The sequence below is a fragment of the Heliangelus exortis genome, chromosome 3, assembly GCF_036169615.1.
Source record: "Heliangelus exortis chromosome 3, bHelExo1.hap1, whole genome shotgun sequence".
Lineage (NCBI taxonomy): Eukaryota > Metazoa > Chordata > Aves > Apodiformes > Trochilidae > Heliangelus > Heliangelus exortis.
In genome coordinates this window covers 68,602,678-68,626,390 of record NC_092424.1, presented here as the reverse complement: position 1 = coordinate 68,626,390, position 23,713 = coordinate 68,602,678, and the positions used below count along the sequence as shown (strand labels likewise).

At 41.5% G+C, this 23,713-nt stretch overlaps 1 protein-coding gene across 6 annotated transcripts in view; it reads right to left on the bottom strand.

Annotated features, from left to right (window-relative positions):
- FYN (FYN proto-oncogene, Src family tyrosine kinase) overlaps positions 1-23,713 on the bottom strand; it is a 137,512-nt gene that overhangs the window by 30,974 nt on the left and 82,825 nt on the right. For 4 of the 6 annotated variants that reach the window (XM_071741155.1, XM_071741154.1, XM_071741159.1 and 1 more), the window contains 5 exons: positions 23,299-23,433; positions 7,079-7,336; positions 6,019-6,115; positions 2,549-2,647; positions 1,386-1,489 (listed from right to left, as the gene is read on the bottom strand). In XM_071741155.1, the coding sequence (XP_071597256.1) occupies positions 1,386-1,489; positions 2,549-2,647; positions 6,019-6,115; positions 7,079-7,325 (547 nt within the window). In that variant the 5' untranslated portion in view covers positions 7,326-7,336; positions 23,299-23,433. The remainder of the gene's footprint in view (positions 1-1,385; positions 1,490-2,548; positions 2,648-6,018; positions 6,116-7,078; positions 7,337-23,298; positions 23,434-23,713) is intronic. The other 2 variants (XM_071741157.1, XM_071741156.1) reach the window with 1 other exon arrangement.

Below are 23,713 nucleotides of genomic sequence, written 5' to 3'. Positions count from 1 at the left end.
CTCGCTGCTACATAAGGTATGGTGAAGCTGTGTGGTGACAAGATGGGAAAATAGCTGTCTAAAGCAACAGCATGTCTGCACAGATCTTGCCTCACATGTAGCCCTCAGGGTTACAGGCAATCCAGTGACTGCAGGAGTAAAAAATAAAACTTGAAATTTTAGAGTGTAGCATCTGAAGAAAGGTCAGGCAGAGAGGAATGGGATGTAGTGCTTCTCCTCTCTCTCTAAGCCCCTTTACCAGCTGTGACTCCAGCCACTTTGCATGCTAACTCTAGCTGACAGAGTGTGCTCTGATCAAAGCACTGACAAGTCAATGCTTTAATTACATGAACCATCATTACACTTCAGAACTTACAGGGAATTAATTCTAGTGATTTATGCTTCCCACAGCTATTGTTTTGGAGTGCTGGTTAATTGAGAAATAGCCAGGTTTGGTTTCACTTAGTTGCAGATTTTCTATGCAGTAGTTCTCTGAGTTAGAGAGATCTTTTCATACATGTGAAGCTTTGAAGATGTTGACAGGCCTCACAAAAATGTAAAAGCAAAGATAGCACCCACCAAGAAAACTGGAACTTCTCCAATATTTTTAGAGAGAAGGAGGAGAATATATCCTTCCACTTGACTTCAACAGAATGGATGCAGTTGAATACTTTATGAATATATTAATTAGGAATATATTCAAGTCTTGTTACTGTTAATCTAATAATTAAAAATGGTTACATGTTTTTTTTTTTTCCCATCTCTGCAGAGATCCAGCGTTGCAAAGTAGAAAAAATCACAAAGTAGGAAAATCACAAAAAAGTAGAAAAACATCACAAAATCACAAAATAATAATCAGTGCTTCCCTCCTCCTTCTCAAATCTTATCTTACATCTTCCAAGCCAAGAAAGTTCAAATATTCTGCATGTTCAGACATAAGCAGTAATTATCACCAAACTAGACTGGAGATTCCCAGAATCTGATCGCAGTATGGCAGCTGGCTGTGACTGGACCTGTGTGTGGACACCAGGATGTACCCTCCAGGAGCTCCGTAGCTGCTGTGCTGAGGAGCCACTTTCCACCCATCTCGACTGCAAAAATAGGAGCCTCAACACAGGTACTGAGAGAGACAGTGTTCTGAGTGTGACAGCAGAACACTCTTCCTGTGCATGACTTACACTGCAGATTCCATGGGTTAGGCATGGCATGGGTTGCACTTGGCTTCTTCTCTGCTTTGAACACTCACCCGAAGACCTCAGATGTCCAGACATCTAATTCCCTAGCACATATACCCACAAGATGACACTTATCTCTACCCGCATACCATTGAAAACAGTATTTCACAAACAGCACGATTTTTCTTATGTATCTTCTCATTTATGGTCGAATAACTTTGGCCAGCCTACCTTTGGTAGTTTCACTTTCCCGGATCAGGAAGGTACCTCTGGGGTTTCCAAAAGACAACAGCTGCCTCTCAGCATCTTTTCGGCCAAGTTTGCCAAAGTACCACCTTAGGGAAACACCAGAAATAGTGATACAAATGCTATATAGGATTACTAGGTAGTGTCACAGAGCTCAGGCATGGAAAATTATTTGTAGAATTTACAGTTACTCAAGCATATTTAACCATTTTTGTCACACTGTGTCTTTTTTATTGTGGTGGGAAGGTAAAGTGAAAAGCTGTGTAGTAGATGTTGCATATGTTGTGCAGCAGCACTTAGGGTTAAGCCTATAATCAAGAGATGCTGAGAATGCTTCTTTGGTGTCTTATAAAAATGGACAGAAAATGACTTGGCAGGGGGAGGGAACAGACAAGAAAAAGAGCAGAAAAGTGCATCATTGCTAAAAAGAAGGGGTTTTATTACAGATGTTGCTATAAACTACATAATTGACTCCCATAGTGGTGTAGTAGTACTAATTTTTTTGTGTAGCACAGCTAGAGAAGAGAGACCAGATACAACCAGTTAACCGTGGCTGTATAAACCTTTCAGACTTTTGGTACCTTTTTACTTTCCTGAAGTAAAGAGTACAAAAAGCATAACCTGAAGTACAGACTGCAGTAGTATCTGCTCAGATATATATGCTCTTCCAGTGTATCTTTTATACTGAAAATAGTATGGATACACAGAGCACTCCATTTTTTGCATAGATACATCCTCAAAATGCTGCCTGCTGTATGTGTTGCAGGCATCCTACCTATTGCTAGGTATCTGCTGATACAACATGCCCTGTTTCAGAGACAGTTTGCACACTAATTGACTCCAAATATTTTAACAAGTTGGTTCAGGAAAAGCAAGGACACCTTTCAATTTAAGGCTGAAATTAGCTGACACCCAAATAAAGGAAGCAAACCCATGTTCCTTTAGGGTTTTTTCTTTGTTTTGACATTGAAAAAGCACCGAGCTTGTGCTTTTGTTACTAATTACCTAATTATTTATCAGTGCAGTTAGGAACTGAAATAAAAATAATGTAAGTAATTTGAAAAATCGCTGCAATTAATCAAAACCAACTCCTCAAACCTCCTTCAAATACAGCACTAATGGGTCTTTACAAGAAAAAGAAAACATACTCCTCTGCTTGGATGGAATCGACTGGAGCCACATAATTGCTGGGAATGTAACCAGTTTCTCCTGTTGTCAAGGACCGGGCCTCCCACCAGTCTCCTTCCCTGCAGAGAAAGAAGTGAAGAAGGGAAGTGAGAGCAAGACACATCTGTAAAGACAATTATCTGACTCTGCTAACAGCACCTGCATCTGCACGGCCTATGAAGCCACAGCAGCTCATCTCTTTACCACCAGTGTGCTTCTGCATTGAAACCCAAATAATCTGTTAGACCTATTATTATTTCAGCAGTGATTACTAATGTAGCCTTTCAAATGTAAAGTATAAACAGGCATAGCAACCCAGTGAAATCAGGTTTGGTAAGGACAGGATTTGCACTAGGGTATTGAAATCTGTCTCCATAGTAATTTTTCTAGTACAGACCCTCGAGAGAGCTTATAGAAAAACTGCCAAGCTGAACACTGTCACATTCATGGATAATTTTAAACTTCTGCAGGGATAATTAATCTGATGTCCAAAGACATCAAGAAGCCATCTATCACAACGGAGTTTTAGATGTCCCTTAAAGATCACACTTCATTGTCCAAGATTCCCTCTTCTGGCCACCTAGAGGAGGTATCTCTGAAGCAGCAAAGGTCTCTGTGGCATTTTCAAATACTGAAAAAAAACCTGCCTTCTACAACATTTATATATGAAGAAGTCCATTTAGGACCATCTTATGGCAGTGCTCCAAAGGCTTTGCATAATTTTTTTGTCATACAGGACATGGTACTGCCCTTCAAACAATGAATGTTGCTGTAGAACACACAGCTTTAAGAGAAGTTTATTTCTCAGCTTTTTAAAGGATGCAATGATTTGGGATTTAGCAATTTGTATTTCGTTCTCAGCACTAGATTCAATGATGTTTAATTCCTACCACTACTAATAAGTATTCTCTTTTCTATTTCTGGATTGCTTAGAATTTTTTTCTCAGTTTCCCTCTCTGCAAAACAGAGAAATGTTCACTAAATAAAACACTGTTATCAAACGTGGCCAGAGAATATAGCCTCTCATGTAAGCAAGTGGATGCAGAAAACATATTGTATAAGCTATTACTGACAGGGAAGGTTTTGGTGACGTGAGCTCTTTAAATTTTCAACTCCCCTGGCTTTAACAGTTGAAATAGATGTACAACAACTAGAAAACAATTGTGATTAGTCAGAAAGGAGGATTCAAATTCTACAGTTTAAAAAAGTGAAGAACAAGTATCTTCTTTAGGGGCTGGCAGCTGACACTATTTTAATACACCTTCTGTGCATTCATATGTCAGACAAATGGCCCTGTCTGTTGGTGTCCCTAATTTTACCAGCTGAAGTGCTATCCCTTTCCCCTATATGTTGTTGTAGAATATTTCTGAGAGATTATGCCATACTGTGGTTGATAATTTTTACCACTACATTTCTTCTTACTGTGCACACAGTCCACTAGATGGAGGTATTTTATCATATCTAGGGAGGAAGAAGATCAGTCCCATCCATGATCACAACATCGGGAACAACCCCCTCTGCTTTGACAGATAAGCTTGAATCTCTCAAAGCACTGCCAGAAAAGAGGAGGACTGCAGACATTTTTTCAAAGCTCTTAATTTTAGACACCCAACCGAGGCAGGAGAAAAATAGTAAATGGTGTTAGCCAGGGTGTGTGGGAGTGGTGGTGAGGATGCAGGGGGTGGCTGAGTGTTTATGAATCCTGAAGTCAGGCTCTGCTCTGAACCACTTCTGCAGGTGCTTCTTTCCCCCAGATTGCCCTTGGTATATATAATGTCTGATTTCAAATCCCAGGCATAGTCTCTGTACGTCATTTCAGGTATTGCTGATGAGAACTTTTAATCCAAAGTGCAAATCAAATTTCGTTTATTAAGAGCTTAAAAAATCCAAACACTGCAAAAAATTACACACAAAGTAGTTTTAGGCACATAGGTGCTTTCTGGTTGCAAGCAGCACTGGCAGACAGGCTTCTTTCATATAATTTCTGAGGTAAGTTAAGAGAGGAAGCATTCTCACAGAAAAGCTGCTTTCTGGAGATTTCCAGCCAGGCTGTCAGTACTCTAGGAATGTGGTTAAGTCTATGTTTATAAGCAGACAGAGCTAACTACAATGGGAACTGAGCTTCTATAGTCCTCCAAGATAATCAGTGGATGCTTGTTTTCTTTTTTTTTTCTTTAGAAAACCTTCCTCCAGGCAATAATTACCTGCATCAAAATGCATGTCCTACTACTGCCCACACATGGTGGAATTTCTCTGTCCTACCAACTTGAAGTGTGATTGTTCCACAAGTCCTGGTGAGCACCTCCTGACTTCATCAACTGATGTGTGTAAGAAATTTATAACCCATTAAACTTGTTTCAAGTTATGGTAGAGTTTGTGCAAGGCTAGGAAAGCAGCAGGCAATGTGAACAAAAAAGGCTTTTTTTCCCAAGTGCTAATTTACAAGTAGAGAGCTTTTTAAACTGCTGCTCCCTTTACAAGTTGTAACCGAAGTTTCTGTGCTTTCATCTACATCAAAGCTCTTCAGCTTCATGGCTTCATGGAATATTCTACAGAATTACCTGATTATTTTTTTTAACTTCAACGCACACTGAGCCAACTCAACCCTGGAGTTCTATTAAAATTAACAGGAGCTGCACTAGGGAAATATTTGCCTCACTGTCACAATGTGTAAGAAAAATAGATGAGAGAAGTACCACAAAGCCTCTAGAAAGTGACATACTTGGTTGTTAACCCATTTTTACCTCATTTTCTACATGATAGTAACACTGAACATAAAATAGAGCCTTCAACTTAGCCAAAAATTACAAGATGTTCAGATATAGGTCAGTAGCACAACAGTTTTAGATGTTATTTTTAAATTGCTAAGGGATTTTTTTCTATGAGAAGATAAGAAAATTAATTTTAATTTGATGATCTTCAAGACGGAATTGTAGTTTTCAAGCCAAATGCAGTACAGTTAACTGATCTTCCAAGCATGTTCTAACTGTATCACCTACCTTTAAAAAACCCCAAACTTTTAAACTTGGTACCGAGTCTGGGTAATGTCTGTTTTGTGAATCAGTTTTTAGCTTGTTTCTGTGTAGAGATACTTGCAGAAGATTGCAAAAAATGTTAGTACATGCCCTGCCAAAATCTGTGACTACTGGTAAAGTACAGAGCTGGTACTTTCTCTGAACTTGAGTTTACTGTGAAATGTAAGCAGTGAATCACACAATCTAACACTTATTTTTGAAGTAAAGCTGCATGTGTTTGTTTTTTTTTTCCAATAATAAAGCACTTTTAAAAAGTAATCTAAATGCAAAGATGTATAAGTAAGCATAGAGTAAAACACCTACATGTTTTGAATACCGGACATTAGATTTTACTAATAACATAAGCAGACAAATGTAATTGTCAACATTATAAGTTTAAAAATATAAAAAAGCATATTCCCAATCTGAAAACTTACGAGCTGTTAAGTATTTGAAATTTTTCTCCTTTGTGAAAACTCAAGTCATCTTCTGTTCTTGCCTCATAGTCGTAAAGCGCCACAAAAAGAGTTACACCTAAAGAAAAAGATTTGTGACTATATCACAAAAAACAGGAGGCAAAGGAGCCTCAAGAAATAAGGTGGCTAACCAAATGTAAGCTACTCCAGTACTTGAGGAGCAACATAAACTGAATCACGGGATCACAGCATGGTTTGGGTTGGAAGGGACCTTCAAGATCATCTAGTTCAAACCCCTGTGTATGGGCAGGGACACCTCCCACTACACCAGGTTGCTCAAAGCCCCATCCAACCTGGCCCTGAACATTTCCAGGGCAGGGGAATCCACAGCTTCTCTGAGCAGCCTGTTCCAGTGTCTCACCACTGGCACAGTGAAGAATTTCTTCTTAATGTCTAACCTAAATCTCCCCTCTTCCAATTAAAAGATCCTTGTCCTGTCACCACAAGCCTTTGTAAAAAGTCCTTCCCAAGCTTTCTTGTAGGCCCTCTTCATGAATTGGAAGGCTGCTATCAGGTCTCAGAGCCTTCTCTTCTCCAGGCTGAACAAACAGAAGCCTCCTACATTTTGGACAACCCTTCTGTTCCCTGTGCTTTTATGGAGCCAGTGGGCATTCCACTGCCTGCAGCTTGTAGAACCATCAGTCCTCTTGGTTTGCTACCCATACACAGCGTAGAGGATCCCATGCAGGTAAAGGGGTTTTGAAGAGAGGGTTTAGACATAGCTATGCTGAGTATTTCCTCTTAACTATTTGACATGGCTCAGACCACACTTTCCATTCCCTGGTAGAGGGATGAGGCAGTCAGTCAGACAAACTGGGCACTTAAACATATTTTCTCAACCCCAAGTGAACTAGAAATTGTAAGTTAGCAAAGGTAGGGCTGAAGACTCAGCTTAAGTTCTTTGTACTATTTCATGAAATAGCTCTTCCCAAAAGCAGCATTCTGAGACACAGGCATGCCCCTGCTGTAGTTAGGTGACTGATACTCAGTGAGAGTAGTGGAAGACGACTTCAAAACTCACCAGTTCCTCCTCTTGTACGCAGAGTCCCTGTATGAGAGGAGGAATTGACTCCACCAAACACAGTCAGTCCTTGGCCTCCTGTGGCATGGAAGTTGTTGTAGTTTGGAATTGAAGTCACACCAAAGCTGGGATAGTGCTGCGGAGTGGGATCTGTCCCATAGCGGTAGCCTGAGCTTTGAGTTAAACTGCCATCCCTCTCATCAGTCAGTTTTGTTGCTTCTTTATCCTTACATTGCACACAGCCCATTATCTAAAATCCTGGGACAAGAAGGAAAGGACAGCTGTTTATACATTGATGTTCACCAAATCTCCCCCAAACCCACATATGACAAGGATCAAAATAAGTTCACTGCTTGTTAAGTACTTTGGAAAACTCCCACAGTGGTTTGAATATAAACAGCAACATATTGGGAAAAGCTCATACAAAATCTTCTTCACAGGGGTTTCCCATCCAGTCCTGGGGAAGGAGGTTCTGCCTGCAGCTCTCCTGCCATGGAGATGGGGAGAGGATGAAACCCCTCTTGCTCACCCTTTGCCAGAAGAGCACAACTGGGTTGGCAAAGGACTCAGCCAAAAAGTGTATCTGGAGATGTTCAAGTCTACCCCAGAAACACAGAGCGAGGCACTTAGATCATGGTTCATGTTTGACCTTGCTAGGTACACAAGAGCTGACTTCACCTCAAGGCAATAACACCATTTTCCATTGCTGGAGCTCTGCCTTACAGGCAGAAACGCAGACACAACACGCAGATAGATATCAAGGCACAGGGAAGTAAAAGGAAGCTCATCAGATGGTACAATAAAAATGAAAGCACTAAAACCTTTTCATGCAGTACCCAACAGAATTGTAAAACCTGCTGGCTGTGGATGGTGGGGCAGCCAAAGGTAGACATCAATCAAGAAACTAAAGAAAGTCACAGAGGAATGAACACATCAAATGCAGAACACCTCCAAGTCCACATCCAGGACAGGAGGAAACAGAGAGCATACAGCTTGGAAAAGGCTGCACTAAGTTTTTAATTTCTTGTAACCTCTTGTTTAGCATCCTCATGGGGCACTGCCAGGACCTGGTTAATGTCTCTTTATTTTTAGATATCTACCTCTCTCTAGATGGAGCAGAGGGTGACTGGCCCCATCTCAGAAGCAGTCCTCTAAGAATAGTCTTGTTAGCTGGTATTGCTATTCCTTTTTCAGCTGTAAGATTTTATAATCCATGTGGTGTGTTACCAAACTCTTTCCTATGGGCTCAAAATGAATCTAGACACAAACCCTGAGTTTCTGAAGCTAAGCATGATGAATCTAGGGAATCAGATCCTTGTCTGGATGCACCTTTGATCTTGACTGGTACCATGACTATTACATGTAAGCTGTACACAAACAACATCCTCTAAACACTGGTGCTGCAAGAGTAACAGTAACAACAGAAAAATATTTGAAAAAATTTGAATTATTTGCCATACAATCCAGAATATACAAATAAGGCAGGAATAAAAAAAAAAAATCATAGAACATATAAAAGGAAGCAAAATTTTTTTTTCATATTTTATTTACACATTTCAGCCAATATCTGTAACTTTGGGTAAATAAAAAGCCTATTCTTTTTCCAAGTATCCTAATTTTTCTGTAGCTGCCAGGCTGGCTGTTTTTGTTTGCCTTACCCCAACATCAACACAGGAAATTGGTTCTGACAAATTCATGGGATTCAGAAAAACATATTCCTCCACTGCTAATGCTTGAAAAATTATGCAGCTTGTCTGTGATAGTCTACAATCTGGATACCTGCTTCCTAAATACAACCTGCCTAGTTTAAAACAGCCTTCTGTTGAAGGGTATTTTCTACAAGTTGGAAGATACTTCCAACTACCCTACAAGCCTGTTCAGAACAACAAACCATTTTCATGTATTTCCCTGAGCCTCCAATTAGCACAAGTCTATCATCTCTCACTCTGATCTTAACCTAAAGGTGCCCTTTTTGCATTTCTCTTCTTCCTTCAAGATGCCACATTCACCCAGCAGAGTTCCAACATGAAAACATTTAAGTCTCCTCACACAAACAAAAAACAGAACTGTGCTTGCTGCTATGGTTGGCATGAGCTGGGACCCCTCAAGAAACTCAAGTCACAGCACGTGGAAGGGAAGGGGTTTGCAGCCCAGACGTGGTGTGGTACTATTCTGGTGAGGTTGTCCACCCTCAGGACCAAAAGTGACTCCAGGTGAGCCCACAGGGACTGTGATGGCTGAAGAGGTGCCCTGGCCAGTTTTTTATAATCTATGAAGAATTTATTTTGCAAATATCAATAAAGCCAACCATATCCTGGGCTGTATCAAAAGAATCATGGTTAACCAGTCAAGACAGCTGTTCTTCTCCTATGAAGACAGCATGGAAGAGTTGGGGTTGTTCAGCCTGGAGAAGGTTCCAGGAAGACCTTTTAAGGCCTTCCAGTACCTGAAGGGGCCTACAGGACAGCTGGGGAAGGACTTCTTACAAGGGCAAGTTGTAATAGTGTGAGAAGAATGGTCTGAACCTGAAAGACAGTAGATTAAGATTAGACATTAGGAAGAAATTCTTTAGTATGAGGATGTTAAGACACTGGAATGGGGTGCCCAAAGAAGTCATGGATGTCTCCTCCCTCCAAGTGTTCAGGGCCAGGTTGGATGGGGCTTTTCAGCAACCTGGTTTAGTTGGGGTTGTCCCTGCCCATGCAGGGGGATTGGAACTGGATGATCTTTAAGGTCCTTCCAACCCAAACAGTTCTATGATTCCACGATGTTCCATCTCTGCTGTTTTTACCTGTTTCAACAGCAGGACAGTCTGGCTCTGGAGGTGCTCCATTTGGAGATGTCACTCAAAGATGAGGATTTCCCTGCTCCCCTAGAGTCAAGAAGCCCTCTGAGCAACCCCAGGGAGTGAAGCAGGACCACAGGGAGGGCAAGGGCCATGTGGAGCCATGGCTTATCTCACTGCTATCAGCAAAGACAGGGCAGGGAGGCTTCAGGTGGGAGGATGAGTCTGGGACTCATACTGGAAAGTAACCCTACTCACTGTGAAAAAGTTCACTGACATGCAGGCCTTACTATTTAAAGTAGAATCTCAGCAGCCTTCTGTTGGCTTGTACCATTACCCTCCCCCTTTGAAACTCTATTGTCTCCTCCCTTTCCCCTCCCAGCTCTGTTTCTCAATTTTTCCCATGTGTTTACACAGGAAAAAGGAGATGGGAAAATGAAAGAATGAAAGAAAAAAATTATATGAAATGTGAAATCTGGGAGAACAGTGATGGGAAAGGGGTTTTCTTGTTGCTCATTTGCAAACTGTCAGCTGAGCAGGGAAAAAACCCTCCATTGAAATCTGGTAAGATTTATCAGATTACAAGTGCTGACAAGACAGCCCTACACACTTCATTTACATGTTGATGAGTTAAGACTTAGAATTGGCTGCAAAAATAAAATTGCTAAAATATTAATTCTGAAAAAAAATTAATAAACCAGGAGATGGCATACATATGTTCCAGTAGTTTCATAAAAATAATGTTTTGGGGTTTTCTTATTACTAGGAATGACATGGATAGAAAACTAGCAAATTACCAGTTTTTTGATTTTTGTTTGTTTTTTAGTGCCTTTATATTTTTGCTGGCAGCATTAGTGCACAGAGTAAGGAGAATTTGGTGCAAAGTGAATTAATGATAAGGCCTTTTTCTTCCACTTGCCATCTCCCACTTTATCACAGTGTCTAGACAATCCAAGTATAAAGAATGCTTGACTGGAGCCTCTTGTAAAATGTGACAGAGGCTGTTAAATGCACGCAGCTTTTCAAGCCAAGTCCCTGAAAGTTGTCTGTCTCTGGCTCAAAGAAACCACCATCACAGGGAGCGGGCTAAGTGTGAGAGAATACATGTAAGCATGTCCATGCTTAATGCGATTTCAGCTAACTCAGGGGTTTCATAGACAATAAATATAACCTCCACGCAGCATCGGTCTTTGTGTCAATGAATAGATTCCAAAAACTAATCTCCTCCAGTATCACAGAGCAGGCTTTTAATATCTCAAAGTCTCATCTCCCTGCATGTCAGCATTTGGAGCTGTGGAAGGCTGCAGTTACTCAGCCTGCTCTGAGATCACCAAACAAAATCTGGAGCTGTTTTATACTTCATTCTCTAGAGAGGAGCACACAACATTGTTTGTCCAACATGCTGCGCAACTTACGGTAAAGGAGCAAAATTTTGTTCCATTTCCAATAGGAAAGGCAGCATTTCTCAGATGTGTGAGTTATGGGTCATGTAGCATTAGCACAAATTGACACTGGTGTTGTTAAAAGGTATGTAACTAGCCTAATTAAAACGAACTTTTCTAATGCAAGGAAACTTAATTTGTTTATTTTAATGTTGTGTTTTTGTGGGCAATATAAAACATGCATTTTCATGAAAACATAAAACATTTCTGAGATTCTCTTAGAGACAAGTGGTTATTTTCTAACCATAATGTTGTCTCCTTTCTTGTCCAACATTTAAAATGCAAGAGATTCAATATCAGCCTAACTAGAAAAGTAGTTTCCTCCCACATAGTGGAAACATTACTCAACAAAGATAGAAAATTAATTATATAATTATTAATTATTTATAGAATCATAGCACCTTAATTACTTTCAATTAGGAAACAGATGAAGGCTAAGGAGAAGCTATTAACGCTGTTATTATTATTGTAAATCACTCTCCTTCAGTTTTTCTAGCAGATTATTTGATCTTGATACAAAATGGAAGATGAAGCTGAAACACTCAACAAAGCCAGGCATCCACGCCATTAACTGAAACAAAAGTAATTCTCTGTTAGCTAATTGAAGCTTAGGAAAATTTCAGGCATACCAGAAAAAAAATCCATTTTTCATACTTCTATATTAAAAGGAAAAGCCCCAAGGTGATATTTGAAAAGCAAAAAGTATTGACAAACTTTTGCTTTGTGTAGCTTCCCCAGTTGTAAATTGTCAGAAAAAGATGGATGGGAGGAAGTCTGGTGTAAATTCACTCCTTCAGAGAAACAGAAGGTTTTCCATAAGATTTTGCAACGTGTGGCTGAAACTGAATTACTGTATCTCTCTAGAACCTGCTTTTTTGAGAGCTGTGGAAGAAAGTGGACCCTTAAAAAGTTTGAGGTAGGGGTGCAGGGACATGAAGGGAGACACTAATCCATCCTGCACCCTCCTACCCAATCCATGGCCTCTGTCCTTCCACCCCTTGCCTGGGGAAGAAGAGCATCACAGGAGAGGGCTCCCAAATGCTGAAGAGACAGTGAGCAGGGTCAGACCCAGCAGGCTGCATTCTCCTTCCTGTCCATGGAATGAGAGCTGATGGGATAGTTTCAGGAGAACTTCCTTTAGTGAAAGACATGAAAGAGAAAGTCTGGATGACTGGTAACTGTCAGCTGTCATCTTCTGACCAAATCTTACAAATCCTGTCTGGAAAGCACCAGCAGGAAAGCTGAGTTAAGAAAGTTATGTTAAAAGAGAATCAGAAGAACATAATCCTTGGCTTTTATTCAGTCTCTGCGGTGAACATGCTCGTTAATCAAACCAAGGGCTGCATCCAGCATGGCTGTGAAAAATACATTCTCTAAAGGATATCATCTTGGTGTTTTATGCTTTGCTGAAAACACCACAGAAGTATCAGTCTGTGACATCAAATAAGCCAAATTTCACAAGCTACAGTATGATTTAATATTCAATATACCATGTTCTGAGTTATCATGAAGATGTAAGAAGGGCAGATGAGGCTTCCCAAGAATAATAACTACAAAAAATTTTAAAAAAGACTTTAGTTTTCTATGGGATGCCTCTTGCAGGCTCCACAGGGGGAATTATAAAGACAGAAATTTACCCTCAATTTGAAATGTCTTGCTTTATTAGTTCCATTAGTGGTTTCCTAGAGAAAAAATGACACATTAAACCCCAAAATGTTCAGAAAAGTCTTGCTTGCCCATTTTGACTATCATAAGTCATTAGGAAGGCATTCCAAGCTGGGCAACAAACACGCACTTAAAACTCGTCCTATGTAGGTCAGCAATTCTCATGCTGTCTACTTGCTGACCTCTCTTTGACTTACATCTATGCTGATGGGAGCATTTTGAATTTCCAGAATTCATTCTGTGTCAGTTTGAAGCTAAGCCAAATTAAACAGATGGGAAAAAAAGAGCAACACTTGTTGCATTGTTTTTGTTTACATCTATTAACTCTGAGTCCTTTCAGACTGCCTTCATTCCAGCTTGACCAGTGATTCCATGATTTTTCGAAATCATAAAGTGGGTCAGAAAGATACAAAAGGCACTGTAAAATAATTAAAACTATTGGGAGTTATCCATTATTTCTCCAGCTTGCTGGTTGTGGGTTACTGTAGATATACATATAATTTTTATATTAATGGCGTGATCAAGAAAGAACAGAATTTTACTGCAATTTGATAGATCTGGTTCATGCCTAAAAGAGGCTGGGGACTGAGGATTTGTGTAGAATACCTGAAAACCTACACATGCATCACAGCTGTCATATTTCATTAAAAAACGTAAATCAGAGAAGACACAGTACTACTGCTGGATGTCCAGTGACTGTTCAAATTATGCAAAAAATTCCACATAAACAATGACCAAAAATTCCTGAACAAAAGACCAGAACCAGCAGGGCAACATTTCAAGTCAAAGAGCAGGATGTACCAGGATCAACAACTACATTTCAATAGGGTTCTTAATAAGAAAAACAGCACTGAAAAATGCCTGAGCTGCATAAATTTGATTTTTGAACAGAGTCCTTTAACGCTTCACCCCTGGACTCTGCTTCTGTGGGCTGAGCAGCAAAATTTTAGCATTTTAATTGCTCATTTGTCTTCAGCAGTCAAAATTCAGGCCAATGCTCAGTGTCAATGGACATCCATGGATGGAGGAGTAGGAAGAGCAATATTACATGAACTCCTGCTGCCATACTGCCATGGCACAAAGCAAGTGCCTTTGACAGTGCTGGAGCACTCTTACTATTGTTTTGTGTCAGCATAAAGTTGCTTTGGATTTCTTCTACAATGGTGTCAGAAGGGACTCGGGAAAATAAGCAGCTCCTGCTGCCATGAGAAGAGCAGAGCCTGCAAGGTACTCTGAAGTGTCACATTCAGCCGGGCTGTTCCTCTGTGTTTGCTGGGGTACTGGGGATGTGGGCCTGGAAAAGATAGCTTCTTGACACTACAGTGTTTAAGTTCTAACAGATGTCTGTGAAGTATAGCACTGTGCTCACCTTCCCTCTTTTTCCCCTTTGAGACCTGAACTAAAAGTCAGTTATGAAAAATGAAGCTTTGGACTTCTTCTTGCCTGTTTAATTTCAGCCAGCCTCAGAGGCCAGGACCAGCAAAGGAAAGGTGCAAGCTGAAGGATTTAATTGAACTACAACAGCCGCTCCCAGAGGTTGTAAGTTGTGAGTACAGCTGTCCATGGGACAGGACAGGTGGCCACTGAATGCCAGGAAGAAAGAGTGATGAATACCTCATCTTGAGATCCATCGTCCTGCTGCTGAGGTACGGTCCCTCTCTGGCAAGAGATTTATTACTAGCTCGGCAAGCTATTTATTATCTATATATCTATGTAATCTCTTTATTACAACCTAGAGAGGAATAATTGAGTCAATGGTCCATCCAGGGACAATGACTGTGTCCACACGTAGTGCTTGTCTGAAGGACACTGTGGTGGTGGGACTGGCCAGTAACTGGATGGTGAGGGGGTCACCCTGCAAGGCCACAAGCAGATGCATTAGCACAGTGCAGATGCTGGAGCAGATGGAATTAAAGATCCCCAGTGCAACTGGTGAAAGAAGAGGAGAAAACCCCTCCAAATTGCCTGCAAAAGGAGACATTGCCACCCTTTCTGTTTTCTGCAACTTCTTTGCCAGTCCACTCAGTGAATGATCTTTTTAAAGATCTTTCCCGATCTTTTTTTAAAAAAAGACAACAATAAATTCTTTTCTACTGTCCGTGATACACCCTTTTCAGCAAACCCAAACCAGAACAAAACATAAGAAGTGATTAAAGAAGAATTGCACACTGCAGTTTCTTAAAGCAACAGCAACTGAGTTATGCTTTGTACTGCCTCAGGGTTTTATTATATTTTAAAGAAAAGTGTCCCAGAAAAACACAGTGCAGGAAGATCAGTTTGGAGGAGAGGTTTTCTTTTCCCACAAACATCCAAACTTCATATGTAATTAAGGAAGGGAAAGGAAGGAAAGGGAAGGGAAGAGGATTTACTCTCAGCTAACTTGAGCAAGAAGGCCTACAGGCCTACATTCACATTTACATACACTGAAGAGAGAGACAGACTCAAATCTTCACTAGGATTTTATCCTTTCCTTTTTTTCTTAAGATGAATTAAAGCAGACTTTGACATTAACAGCTAAAGGCAGCAGCTACACATAGTAAACACACTGCTTACTCTGCAGTTAAACCCCCCAAAGGATGGTCTATCCTTGATTCTGGTAACACGTGAGAACACAATGTGAACTCAATAGCATGATTTCAAGCTACATTTTTCTTTCATCAGGTGGTTTGGAGTAGCACTATTCACTAACAGAGAGAAATGGGTGGATGGTCTGCATAAGCATTTTAAGCTAATGTGTCTAAATTTTAAAGTGCCTTTTAAGTATATAAATTAGAAAACCTGCATCAAGAAAACAACTGCTGCAAATGCCAGAAAAAATTTATCTTGGAAAGGGAAGAAGTGAAACAGTGTCTCCACTGATTTTCTCTTTCTTTCCCACCATTAAGAGAACAGAAAGATGATTGCAGCTTGATTCACACTGTTCCAATTTCTTTTCTTTCAATTTGTATTTTTAGAATCTACTCAGGATTAATGGGAGCCCATCTGATCCACAGCATGGAGCAGAACACAAAAAACTAAATCAGGATGGGCAGGGGAGGAAGTGGGGAAAGAGAAAGAGTAGTATAGAAGCTCTGTCTCTTTTTTTTGGGGGGGGGATATATGAGGCACAAAGGTTTCCTCTCAATAAACCTTATTGCTTCTTTCCCACCTCTCTTCACCTAAGCACAAACAAAACCAACCTCTTCTTCACCTGGTCTGATTTCTGTTTTTTTATACTGAAGAACTCAGAGGATGTGACAGCAAGGAAATGGGACCAAGTTGAATCTCAAATCAGATGATTTACTTAGAGACTATTCCAGATGATACTTCTTCCTGGAGGGGCACTTGTTTCACCTAGGTTGCTACTGCTAATATTTTAGAAGTGTTATTTAAATTCTTTTTTTGCCTCGTTAGATTGGAGAAAAAATACTCTCCCTCCTAAAAAGAAGCAAAAATTTGCCAGTGGCCAGCACATAAAGAAATCTCCAGTATTCTCACCATCACTGCAGCTGACTTCACCTACGACAGCAAAGATGCCTACAGGCAGAGATCCCAGAGAAGGTGGCAACTACATGGAGACAAAGGCCAGCCAATAACCAGAGTGCTGAAGGTTCTGATTACAACAATAGCAGGAAGACACAAAAACTGCCTACTCTGAGACATACACACAAAAGTGTAACTGGTGAGATCTGTTTTCTCAAGCCCAGCTGCTGCCACTGTGGTTTCAGTGGATGACAGCTTGAGTAAGTGTACTAGGTCTGGATGGGGTTAAGTTTCTTCATAGCAGCCTGAACCCTGCTGTGCTTTAGATTTGTGACCAAAGCAGTGTTAATACAACACCCATGTTTTAGCTGTTGCTGAAAAGTGCTTGCACAGCTCAAGAGCTTGTTTGTTTCTCACTCTGTCCCAGCAGTGAGTAGGCTGGAGGTGGACAAAAAGTGGGGAGGGGACACAGCTGGGACAGTGGACCCCAACCGACCAAAGGGATACTGGAGAACACTGCTGAGATATAAAAGCTGAGTTTTAGGAAATTGCTCAGAGACTGGCTAAGCATAGGTCTGCTGGTGGGAGGTGGAGAGTGAATGCCTTTGCATCACTTGTTTTCTTTTTATTTCCTTTGATTAATTAACTGTTTTTATCTCAGCTTATGAGTCCTCTTGCTTTTGCCTGTTGGATTATCTTCACCATCTTGCTGGGGAGCAGTGAGTAAATGACTGGGTCATTCATTGACTCATCCAGCTTAGGCCATAATTAACCCACCACAGTGAGCAGTGTTCTTGGTCTAGAAAATAACTTCAGAGGCACACAGGTTAAGCCATGCTAACTGGAGAGTCAAGAATTGACATACTGTCCACAGAGGAATTTGTTAGGATTACAAAGATGACACACTACCATCTAGTCCATTTTTGGCAGAGATCTTGAAATCTTGGAAACAAAGAGACCAGGAGGCAGAGAAGGTAATGAAAAACACCCTGGACAATGGGTTGTGGAAAGAGATAGGTCTTAACTTGCATTCTTTCTTATAGAAGAGTGGCCAACCACAAGGCCACTATGACCAGGAATCCTCAACTCTGTTTTACCAAACACCCTACAAACTGCGGCTCCTCATATCCTACAATCCTGTGCTGCTGAAAGCTGCATCTGTGTCACCAGGGCTGTTTTCTAGGTATTCTATGGTCTGTCTCTCCTTCTTTTTAACCACATGCAGGACTTAGTGCCAAAAAGCTGGGAAATGCCCCTAGAAACAACCATAACCTACACAAACCTGGATGGGACAAATAGCAGAGCCGGAGATGAGTAATAGGAAGGGAACTGAAGCAGAATTCACAAGAATGGGACAAAAGAGAAAAGCTATTGTTCATCTTCATAGCTTCTGCTGAGGGCCAGTGACCCACAGCACAGTCCCTCTGCCTCCAAAGGTGGATCAATACTGCTTAGGTTGAAGTGAACCCTGAACAAAGCTCAGTAAGGTTGCCTACGTTGCACTGCTACCTCAGGCAAGTCTAGGAGGTAGTGCCCAAACAGACGCACATGGATCTATACCCAAAAAAGGTCAGAGGAGAATAAACCAAAAAGAATGAAGGGAGAACATCACATATACTTCAAAAGACAGGAGTTAGAATTTAAACAGCGGGTGATGGGGGGTAAAATAATGAGGGAAGGTCGATTCTATTAGCCAGAGATAACAGTTCTTAAAAAGGGATCAGATGCCATCTAAGGATCATGAAAAACAGATTCTGTTGGGCTAGTGAGCATTTTCAAAAGGAAGCCAGAAAACAGATAGAGCCCTTCCACATTAATCAAAATATCACTAAGCATATGGTAGATAAATTTTTAAGCTTTATGTCCACATCTGAGGGCAATCAGAAAAGAGAATTTTATTTCATCATGAACCTGAGGGAATGATCTGCAAGGGATGCTCATGTGCGGTGACTTGAAGCTACAGATCCTCAACCGTGTCCTTCAACTTAAAGCTACTGCAATTTCCTCAGTGCAGCTATAAGAGGTCCTGCTTTAATACTTCATGGCCTAAGTGCAAAGTCCCATTGAAATAATGGACAAAGTGGAAGCTGTGAATATTAAAGCGTAAGGGAAGAAAATCCTTTCTATTTGCAAGGACAGCAAAACAACCTGAAACAGATTGCCTAGATCAATGTGAAGGTTCGACTAGTATCTCTCAGGCATGGCACTGCCTCTGGTCAGGAGCATGGGTGAGCTTCTTTCTGATCAGTTTCCTATTAGTGGGTGACAAAAACAGCAGATGCAAACAGTTTTTAATTTCCCCTCTTCTCAAGCCAGAGCAACTGCAAATTCATTATTCCTCTTGCTCCCTCCTTCATTCTCTCTCAAGTTTCAAAGGCTTTGGAGAACCAACTGTACAAACAGGCCTGTGAATGAATGTACATTTGCAGAGCTGTAAAAAACCACCTGAGATCCTGTTAGTCACACAGAACAGTGAGGAAGTTCACCTGGGTGGACTGGGGATCACAAATCATCAGGTGGTCCACAAGCCCATCCTACGTGTATGACCAAGCAAATGCACTTCCCGTGAATGCTGTGGCAACATTTTGCTGGTGATGCTTGAGCTCCCTCTAGCACTGCCTGCATGCCCTCTCTGGTTTGAGTGGTTCTCTGAGTATGAGCAATGAAAAGCACGGACCCAAAATGCCCCTGAGGATGGCTCCAACCATCCTCATCAGGAGAATTAAAAGAACAGTCTGTGAGGAAGAGGCAGACAACAGCAGTTTCCATGTTTCTTTGTATTCACAAAACATAAAGGGAAGTGCAGAATGGGATGGTAATTTGGACCAGACAGGCAGGGGTTCTCTGGAGGTTGTCCTTTTGTGATACACCTCATGGACTACACAACTGTCAACCAACCAAGAGACCTGGAAGTCATGTCTGGATTTCCTCCCTGTTTACTAGCATGGAAAGATGAAAAACTGAGGAATGATGAAGTTAACAAGCAGGTGAACAGTGCAGGGGACAGATGTCAGATTTGTGGCTCATGCTGTAAAAGAAAATGTGACCTCTTTATAGGGAACAAATGCCCAATCTGTAAATTAGGCTGCCTTAAAAAGTCTGATTAAATAAGCAACAAAAAGCCAATTCAGCACAAAACCACAATATCAAGAACAATGTGAATCAAAGCAGAGGCTGTAAAGATGACCCTTTTCGGTTGCATATACTCTAATAGAAGCAGCTGAAAAAAATGGCTGAACACTCTGCCTGCAGAGAAGCAATGCAAAATACCGAAAATTATTTGTTAGATTTAGACTACAAGAATATTAAAATAAACGTTTGTAGCAAATTTAAGATGTCCAAATGGAAGAGGGGAGTTGACAAACCGCGTATTTCACAAATGATTGTCTGTCTGAGTGACTGACAGCTTGGATAGAAGTATCACAGAATAAGAGAATCAGCCAGGTTGGAAAGGACCTCTGAGATCAAGTCCAACCCATAATCCACTACCACTGTGGTTACCAGAGCATCACACTGAGTGCCATATCCAATCTCTTCTTAAAATCCACCAGGGACGGAGAATCCACCACCTCCCTGGGCAGCCCATTCCAATGCCTCATCACCCTCTCTGTAAAAAGTTTTTTCCTAATATCAACCTCAACCTCCCCTGGCAGAGCTTAAGTCCATGCCCTCTTGTCTTACTGATGGCTGCCTGGGAGAAGAGACTGACCCCCCCCTGGCTACACCCTCCTTTCAGGGAGTTGTAGAGAGTGATGAGGTCTCCCCTGAGCCTCCTCTTCTCCAGGCTGAACACCCCCAGTTCTCCAGCCCTTCCTCACAGGACTTGTGCTGGATCCCTTCACAGCCTCCTTGCTCTTCTCTGGACCTGCTCCAGCACCTCAATCTCCTTCCTGAACTGAGGGGCCCAGAACTGGACACAGCACTTGAGGTGTGGCCTCACCAGCGCTGAGTACAGGGGCAGAATCCCTTCCCTGGACCTGCTGGCCACACTGTTCCTGATACAGGCCAGGATGCCATTGGCTTTCTTGGCCACCTGAGCACACTGCTGGCTCATGTTCAGCTTCCTGTCAATCCAGACTCCTAGGTCCCTTTCTGCCTGGCTGCTCTCAGCCACTCTGTGCCCAGCCTGGAGCTCCCCATGGGGTTGTTGTGGCCAAAGTGCAGGACCCGGCACTTGGCCTTGTTGAACCTCATCCTGTTGGAATCAGCCCAACTCTTCAGTCTGTCCAGGTCCCTCTGCAGAGCCCTCCTGCCTTCCAGCTGATCCACACTCTCCGCCCCCCCCCCCCCCCAGCTTAGTATTGTCTGCAAATTTGTTAATTGTGAACTCAGTCCCCTCATCTAAATAATTGATAAAGATATTAAACAGAACTGGGCCCAGCACTGATCCCTGGTTGAAACCACAGGTGAGCAGCCACCAACTGGATCAGCACCATTCAGCACCACTCTCTGGGGGCCTCCAGCAGTTCCTAACCCAGCACAGAGTGCTCCTGTCTGGGCGCTGGGCTGACAACTTTTCCTAGAGAATCCTATGGGAGATGGTGTCAAAGGCTTTGCTGAAGTCCAGGTAGACTCCACCCACAGCCTTCCCCTCATCCACCAGGTGGGTCACCCAATCATTAAAGGAGATCAGGTTGGTCAGACAGGACCTGCCCTTCCTAAACCTGTGCTGGCTGGGTCTGATCCCCTGTCCATCCTGCAGGTGCTGTGTGATTGCCCCCAGGATGATCTGCTCCATAGCCCTGCCAGACACTGAGGTCAGGCTGACAGGCCTGGAGTTTCCTGGGTCCTTCTTTTGTCCCTTTTTGTGAATTGGTGTGACATTCACCAACTTCCAATCATTTGGGACCTCCCCAGTGAGCCAGGACTGTTGGTAAATGATGGAGAGCAGTCATGGATACTTCTGAATCAAGATCCACCCATGAGGATATGAGTTGTTATCTGTTGCAGATCACTGGAATCACTGCAGAGCACAAGATGACTGGTTTCTTCAACGTCTATATACAGTAAGTATTAAAAAACCTTTTGTGTGTGTTTTGTGTGTGGGCCATTCAATCCAAGCATCTTATTCTGAAGACTTAGTGTCACTAGCACTAAAAATGACTGTACTTTCCAAATGGCTATGGATGACAAGTTCCTAAGCCCTTATTTAAAGAAAAGATTAGCCTTCCTAACCCTGTGAACTAAAGCCCATCTCAATTAGCTAAATGAGTAATATACATCCTGGGCCTTGGAACATGAAAGAGAATGGAGAATCCAGGAGCAGTTCACAGCACGATGACTGCAAGGTACAGACCCTGTGGGATGCAGCTAAACTCCACCACACACACCTAAACCCTACAGTGGTCACCCTACCAGGCATGTACTGCCTGGGCATCACTGGTGGTTTAGCAGAGGAGCCAGACAACCCCCACTCAAGACTTTGTCTGGAGGAAATGATCAAAAACCAGGGGGTTGCTGGTTGTTCAGTTTCACAAAGCTTCACAAGAGTCAAATCAGGCTGCAGACAGAACGTACAGAAAGTTGCTGACTTTACAAATGGTTTAAGACATTTCCTAAATGCCTAAACTGTTACATGAAAAGAAGACTGAGCTAGATAAAAATAACATGCAAGGAAAAATCCCAGCAGCTGGGCTTACTGGGAAAGTGGAAAAAACACATACAGTGTTATACACAAAACCAACAAACAAAAAGGGGTAAGGGGAAAAGATAATAATGAGTGAAAAAAAGCTAAAATAAAGATTATATAGAGGAAGTAAGAAGATAGCAGAAAAAATAAGGCAGAAAGAATCAGGTATGTTTTTTAATTTTTCTAAGCAGATTATGGAAGACAAATACTAAACAATGAAAGCAGTAGGATTGTTCATAACAATACAACAGCAGCAGAAATTATACAATACATATTTCTGATTAGTGCACAGGTAAAAGTCCATGATTACAGAGAGGGGGGATATTAAGCAGCAGGTACACAAATATAAGTATTTCCCATTATTTTCTAGAAAGAAACCTCTCTCAGAAGGTTTTAGATAGCTAGCCTTGGATCTGCTACTGCTGCATCTAAAGCAGTTCTGGTCCCGTGGGGAAGGATCGGGGGCAGGAAGAAGGCTCATGTTGGGCCACAGTTTAAGAGGAGAAAGGAATTAAAGTCCAGTTGGCTGAGTTTCCAGTATTTTGCAAAGGATAGAACAACTGACATAGGACTCAATAAAATCTCAAAAAAGGAAGAAGTTCTGTAGTTAAAGTCAATCAACTGGACTTTAGGGAAAACAGATCCTGTCAAACTAATCTGATGCAATTTCTTGCAAAAATTACAAGTTCACTTAGTGAAGGCAACGTTCTTGGCAGTATTACTATTCTTGATTTGTTCTGTAGTATATCATTATGAAGAAACTGAATGCTTTGAAGCTTGTTAGGAGAGTGGTCCATCTGTACATGGAGAGCAGAACTCCATAGATGTAGAGCACAGTATGAAGTCAAGCAAAAATCTCAAACGAATTTTTTACTGAAGTCACTTCTGAGTTCGCAATCATACTAAATGTATTAAAAAGTTCATAAATGAAGGAAGCCAAAGTATAAGTGAAAATGGGAATCTATTTAGTAGCAAACGGAAGGGTTCCTATTGGATTCCCACAGGTATTGGTGATCATCCCTTTGTTATTTAATAACCTTATCAGTGATCTGGATTAAAGTTAAATCATCATGGTTATACAGGAGTCTGGGACAGCAAAAAACAAAAACAAAAACTAAAACTGAGAACCCCCCAGAGCATCTGGGGTCTGTAGAAATATGAGAGACACCAATTTAGCTGTTAATATGGCCAAGTGCAGAATCCTCATATTAGAATAAAGAATACAGGCCATACTTACAGGATGAGAGGGAGAGAGAGGACTCTATCCTCCAAAGCAGAGACTGAATATGACACCAGGGGTCCTGGGATGCAGTCAGCTCGACATGAATTCCCCACGCAAGGCTGTGGCCAAAAGGGCTAACGCGAGCCTCAGCTGTACAAACAAATGAAAATCAAAAGATGAGAAGGTAGGTTACAGTGACACTGTATTTGGCTTTCGTTCCTCTGGTCCGTGAATAATGAATCAGGTTCTGCTGTTCCATTTTTCAAACACAGCATTGAAAAAAATTGGAAGGGTGTTCAGGAAAGAGAGATTAAAGAACTGAAAACACTGGATAGCAGAAGGCTTTGTTATAAACAAAGAGCTTAAATGGAATTTTGTTATTTTGCTCACTGTATAGTAGCATTCATATGGGGAATATATTTGATAGCAG